Here is a 6,326-nt window from a genome sequence, read left to right on the forward strand (position 1 = left end):
GTTGAACCCACGACAAAACAAAAAAATCAAGGCCAGCGACGAAACTATTTTATGGGAAGTTTGACTTTGAAGTGGAAACTGGCCTGTAGTTTGATTTTTTTTTTTCAAAACGTTGTATATCCTGGCTAACACTTTTCAAATTTAGCACTTTTTTCAGAGTTTGCATATTACTGATAAAACAGAGGGGGCATCTCAGCCATTTAGGAAACATGTCGTGGACTCGGAAAGATGCGAAAAAACAGTTCACCCCTATAGTTGCTTCAAGTCTTACCAAAAAAACAAAAACTAACAAACTGAGACGACACACGGAACAACTGCTCCAAAATGAAAACCCTTTATTCGTGTTTGCCCTTAAAAACATTCAAAACAAGAATTCAAACATCAAGTCAAAACAAATGTATGATCATTTTGGAAGAAATTTGGTGGGGAAAAAAGCCTCATAAAAAGTGAATAATCTCCCAAAGAAGAGAATGCTCATCATAAGGGTTAAGTTGTCTCATCATAATGGTTCTAATTGACAGGACGTATTTCACTGGTCCCCAGACCCTCACAGAGTACCCGAATGGGTTAATTTCTTCAGGATGCATGAAATCATTTCTTCAAACCCTTGGCGGACAGAGTTCTCTTAATAAGGGTCAATGTACATAAGTAAACTTTCTTCACACGACTTTATTAAGAGCAAGTAGCACATGCCAGGACCCTGCTTTAGGGGGTGGTGGGGACAAGTGAAATAAAACAGAGTTTTATTACAATGCTGTCGTGTCATTTGGGGAAAAACTCAGTGCAATGAAACTTTAAATTGAAACTTTTGATGCAGTAAGGATTGTGTCCGGACGACCGGTTTTGACATTGCAATTACATGTATTTCATGCATAGGGTGATTTTTTTGTCTTGCCCAGCATAACAGCATACTCAAAATATCAACATTTTTTGTGTGCATGTTGCTTGAAGCTCCTCTGGTATCCAGCAGACTTTGTGTGGACTGGCACTTCACAAAGGCTCCAGGGTTCCCACAGAAAACTGGAAAACAAATTCCTGGACTATCCAGGACTAAACTATCTACATGTAAAAGGATCTTGATTTTTCCATGAATTTTTTTCCCTCTGACAATAGGATTCAAGGACTCTCTATTCTTCCCCAATTCTTCCGTGACTTTTCCATGATTTTCCTGGAGAACTTTTTTTCGAGGATTTTCCACGACCGTGGGAACATTGGTTACCTCATTGACACGTCCAAATACAATCTAAAAAAACCCTGAAAAAGGTAAGTTGGCAGCATTTTCTAGAAGATTTTACCTCCAGCTTTGTCACGCCCAAGTTAAGAATCTTTTTCCCCATGAATCAAGTCCACTGCTAATTGTCTGACGAAACTCAGAATATGTTAAGAATATCAGAGAATGCCCTTTCATCATGACCACTTCTCTACACCGGTTTCTTCAATTTGAAGATCTTGGATCGCGAATGTGTCGTCATGAAGAAGTGCTGTGTGGAATATAATGGTTCCTACATCGCTCGTGGAATACCTGGAGTTTGAGAAAACAAAAACATTATACTTCTTTTCTTTTTTTACTGTTTACTTCACAAGAACATTCCTGAGTTGAACCAAATTTGATTATCGCACTACTCGCTGAAAATAACTTTGCCAATTGAAAAACAAATCTGTAATTAACAGGTAACATAAGACATCCTTTAGGGGGTTAACATGAGTAAAAGCACACAACCAAACCCAAACAATAAAGTTACTGTTTGTGTCTCAAACTGACTAAAGTTTATTACAACTCCTTCTCCAAGGAAATCACCACCGGTGTTTTACTGTCCACGTTCAATTACTGAATCGACCCTTGTGGAATTGTCAACCAACTGCGCTCTGATCAACCAACTATGCTCTGATCAACCAATTGCGCTCATCAATCAACTGCACTGTTATCAACCAACTGTGCTCTTATCAACCAACTGTGCTCTTATCAACCAACTGTGCTCTTATCAACCGACTGCACTCCCATGAGTGGAGTAAGGAGCCTGCACTAACCTTCAGACTCCTGTCCTTAACAATTTCTTCAACGTTGAGCTCCATCTGCATTTGTTGTAGCTGAAACATAAAAGAATGCACAACACTTTTGTAATGACTTTCTTCCCGGCAATGTTTGAATCCAAACTTTGGAATGTGAGGAAAAAATCAGCCTAATTACAAAAACAGGCAAAAAATGTTGTCCAATTTACCTTTGTCCGTTCTTTCCTTAAATCTCTGTTGATAGCCATGCTGTCTGGATTTTTCGTTCTCTCATCAAGTAATCTATTCACTGTTGTTGAGACATGGGATATACATCGCCGGATGGCATTCTCCCGCTCGCTGTAGGCTCTTTCCAGCTCGATTTAAGAAAAAAAAGTCAGCAAGAAGTTTCAGTGAAGAAGGGAACTGTTTAGCTGTCCATCAAGACCCATAGAAGGAGGTTCTGATGTCTCCCCCTTGATATTTTCAAGTATGCTGTATAACATGCATGCCTGTGCAGTGTACGGTAGATGTATTATTGGCAGTGCGTAGTATCAAAGCCTGAAATAAAGTTAGGGCAAGAAGAACACAATCCATGCATCAAAATTCAACGCGACGAATGGTGAAATATTTTGGAGTGGCACATTTACAATGTAAAAAGAATGGCTTCAGACCTGCAACACAAAATGATGCAGTGGATGAAAATAGAGCATGAAATGGAAGGGGAAGTTGAGAACAGAAAGACATTTTAGTTTATAAAGGTTATATTAAGGAAAAAGGACAGAATAAAATAAAACAAACTGGCAAAAATACAGACCACGAACAGATGACTTTGAAAACAAAGATGAAATCAGTGAAAAATGATCAATTTCATAATGATGAGACAGAAAGAAGATGACTGGCATCATATATGTACATGTACAGTGGCCATTCCACTCTGAGTTATAGCCATACCTGGAAGTGTAAATCTTTGCAGGTTTCTGTGGCATCAACTTGGCCCGCAAAAGACTGGGTGGGAACAGTGGTGTTCAGAGCATAGATAATTTTGTCATCGATGGTGCGCATGTTCTTTAACACATCCTACATACGTACACAAGACAAAATTTTCACTTTAAAATGGCCCAGCAACTCAACAGCTGACTGAATTGATGATAAACTTGGAGGTAAATGTATGACTCCAAGACACTGTGGGCACGAAAGACAAATAATATATGATATACCTTCCCGGGGGGGGGGTAGTGGAGTTGGAAATGGGGCTTGGAAATAGGGTTTAGTAAATGGCAGAAATACTGGGAGGTAAAGGTAACATGGCCACATCATTGACAGTTGAAAGATTAATAAGCCTGCATAAATCTTATCGGATAATCCTACTTTAAATTGCTTCCATTTATGGAAGAATTCCATGTACAGAGACTGCTGGAAAACCCGTACACAAACTCTATGAGACTGGTCTGAAAAATTCAGGAAGTGTTCTACCTAAAAATATTTTCACTGTTAAAGTTGACTTTGTAGGACTTTTATTATTCTTAGATGGTTATTGCATGGGTCACAGTAGGGAAAAATTAGCAACGTCCGTACATGAAATTCTTTCCCACCTTAACAACTAAAATTCTGCAGAATACAGGGATGCACACAGCTACAAGTAATAACAGGCTACACCCTTTTCCACAAGTTACATTCAAGTAAAAAATCACAGATTCTAACCAAATGTTATAAAAATAACATGCAGTGTGTAACATAGAATTAGTAATTTTCGAGCTAATCTTTTTCTTCAGTTCAACTTTCCTGCTAAGCACCATCTCACAAGTCCTCCTTCAGTGTGTTCAATTACTTCCCTCTGCATATGCAAGTGCAACTGCATTTGATTTGACACTCATGTGCCATCTTGTGCTTACTTGGACCAGGCCCCAGTAACTGATTTACTTAGCCAGTTACTCCAGGCTGGGGAAATATCAGCACAGTTGAAGGATGCATAAGAAAGTTGATGTTGTATGCAATTGGCCAATCTGCCTGATTACAATGCAAAATCATTGCAAGATCTATTGATTTAATGAACAATTTGCCAATAATTCCACCATCGGTCAACTGCCTCTACTTTCCAATTTACAATTGTAGGAGATTGTTTCGAAATAGGGAAGTCAGAAATTGCATACAGCATTAATCGACTGGCATGACTGATAGCACAACATGATCATGCCAATCCACTAAATAGGCCCCTCACTGACCGGTTAACAAGATCGATATCACTGTAAATAATTCAGAAATATCACAACATGTTATAGGGACAAACAGGCTCGAGTAAATTCCATGAAATTAATGAAGGCCAAATGTGTCTGCACTGATCTCCATTACTTTCGGAAGTTCAAATTTGTGTTTCAAATTAAACTTGCACCATGGGATTTTTGTGATTTTTTTCAAGTGCATCACGTTAGGGAATACTCAAATTTGAGCCAAATTTCTGGATGCTAACAGATTTGGATTTCCAAAGGAATTTCATGACTCTGAAATTGTTCATGAAGGTTCAATACCATGTATCATAAAGTACCAGTTTTTAACCAAGAGTTTCAAGTTTTTCAAGAAAGAAGTTTGATAACGCTGTGTGAGGAAAGTCAAGTGAACATCAAAGTGCACCACATTAGGGGACTCTGCTATAGTTCCTCATTATCTTAGTCTAGAGTTCTAGATTTACAACTCTGGATTGTTAGTTGAAGTGCATATGCTTGTAATCCTAATATAATGACATGGCATGGTGCTAGGGCATAACTAAGACGGACGTGTTTTCGTTTAGCTCTTATTTCCCATGTGTTGTGTGTTTTTAAACCTGTGTACGCTCTTCTTTTGGTATTTGTTTTTGTTGTGGAGTGTTATATGTGTGGTCTGTTGATGTTGGGTTTTGTGCCGTTTGCGGTGGATTTTTGTCCCAAATCTGTGTTTTGTATGGCTGGCTGGCATGGGGCCTAGATAAGCCTGGGAACCGCCACCTTGAGTTTCCAACTCAACCATGATGTTTTTGATTTTCAGCCACTGAGCTGAAAGAAGCATCCAAGATCTTCACCTTGGATTATCACCACACTGTCTGACTGTAGGCCTTAGTCTTCAATAGTCCTACATCATGTGATGAACTTTTAATTTTTAAATTGTTTAGAGCCTAGTTCTTGTAAATAAGCTACCGAAGACACGTCTAGCCAGCTAGCTAGCTCCACAGCCCAAACTAACCCATGTTGGTGTCATGTGATGTTTCCTGACATAATGGAGGCTTTGCCAACTAGGCCTATGACTCAGAATCAGATTCGGAAGAGATATGCAGGCGTTGCTTGAGCATGTCGAGGATTAGCATTAAATCATAAAGAGCGCCCCCACAGGTATGTTAACTGACTACATGTACATTTAACGTTACGCTTGTAGTATTAGTATGGGCCTCGTAACTTGTCACTGGCGTGGCAACGACGACCTTGACCCGTTACCGGCACTGAACTGACCGCTTTCCGTCAAAGTTTGGGCTCATACTATGTGAATGAAGTGTCATTTCCCCCGTGCATTTTTTAAACTACGAAGCCGAAGTAAATTTGAAAGAACATGTCAGAACCCGGTGCAAAATACCTGAAATCTCAGAAAATCTTCGCAAAGCACGCTCTCATCCATGTTCGCTGCCATGTTGAATAATCATCGACTGTCTCATTAAACTGCAGGGGTGGACATATTCCTTCTTTGTAGGCTGTTTTATTCTGGCATTGTATTTCTCCACAAAATAATTAATTCAAGTAATTCATTGTGCTTAAAAAATTAATATTAATAATAAGGTCTCTCTCATCTACCTTTATAATGAACAATGATATTGCTTACCATGTAGTAAATGGAATGAGCCCCGCCGTTTCATTCACCATTAAAATGGCAGGGCCCTTCTGAAAAGAAACCCTCTATCTTTGCTAAAAAAAATTTAAAAACTTGTGTAAGTCTAAACTTTGTTCCACGTTTGAGTACTACAAATGCCATGATTTTGGAATAAATGCCCAAACTCCAGCAGATAAAAAGTCCAAAAGCAGTTAGCTTACAAGTGCACACTGGTTTTTTCACTCGATGCAAACCTTAAAATACAATTCCAGAGGCCTAAAAGAATGACATGTCAAGGGAATCCCTGAGCACTTTCTAAGCATTATTCACGAGAAACCGAGAGAATTCACAGCAGCTGACGACGATATTAACTGTTGAAATATAAACGTGTATATCGTGACAACTCTTTTAAAGTCTTTATTTGTAAATTCTACCAAACGTTTAACTTATTTTGTCACTCCCATGGTCGAGTACTGTTGAACATTGATAAAAGAGATTTTTTGGTC

The 6,326-nt window shown here is 38.8% G+C and overlaps 1 protein-coding gene across 2 annotated transcripts; it reads right to left on the minus strand.

The window, feature by feature from the left end:
• Positions 1 to 315: 315 nt before the first annotated feature.
• On the minus strand, positions 316 to 5,885 carry ccdc58 (coiled-coil domain containing 58). Of its 2 annotated transcripts, none has more exons than XM_022251911.2 (5): positions 5,833 to 5,885; positions 2,944 to 3,069; positions 2,220 to 2,366; positions 2,029 to 2,088; positions 316 to 1,522 (listed from the first exon to the last, which is right to left on the minus strand). In XM_022251911.2, the coding sequence occupies exons 1-5, from the start codon at positions 5,833 to 5,835 to the stop codon at positions 1,469 to 1,471; spliced, it is 390 nt and encodes a 129-aa protein (XP_022107603.2). In that variant the 5' UTR covers positions 5,836 to 5,885; the 3' UTR covers positions 316 to 1,468. The 2 variants fall into 2 exon arrangements, with proteins under 2 accessions (XP_022107603.2, XP_022107602.2); XM_022251910.2 differs by lacking the exon at positions 5,833 to 5,885 and adding an exon at positions 5,590 to 5,741.
• Positions 5,886 to 6,326: the final 441 nt, after the last annotated feature.

This window comes from Acanthaster planci, linkage group LG15 (assembly GCF_054643075.1).
Source record: "Acanthaster planci isolate LZ-2023a linkage group LG15, COTS_SCS, whole genome shotgun sequence".
NCBI lineage: Eukaryota > Metazoa > Echinodermata > Asteroidea > Valvatida > Acanthasteridae > Acanthaster > Acanthaster planci.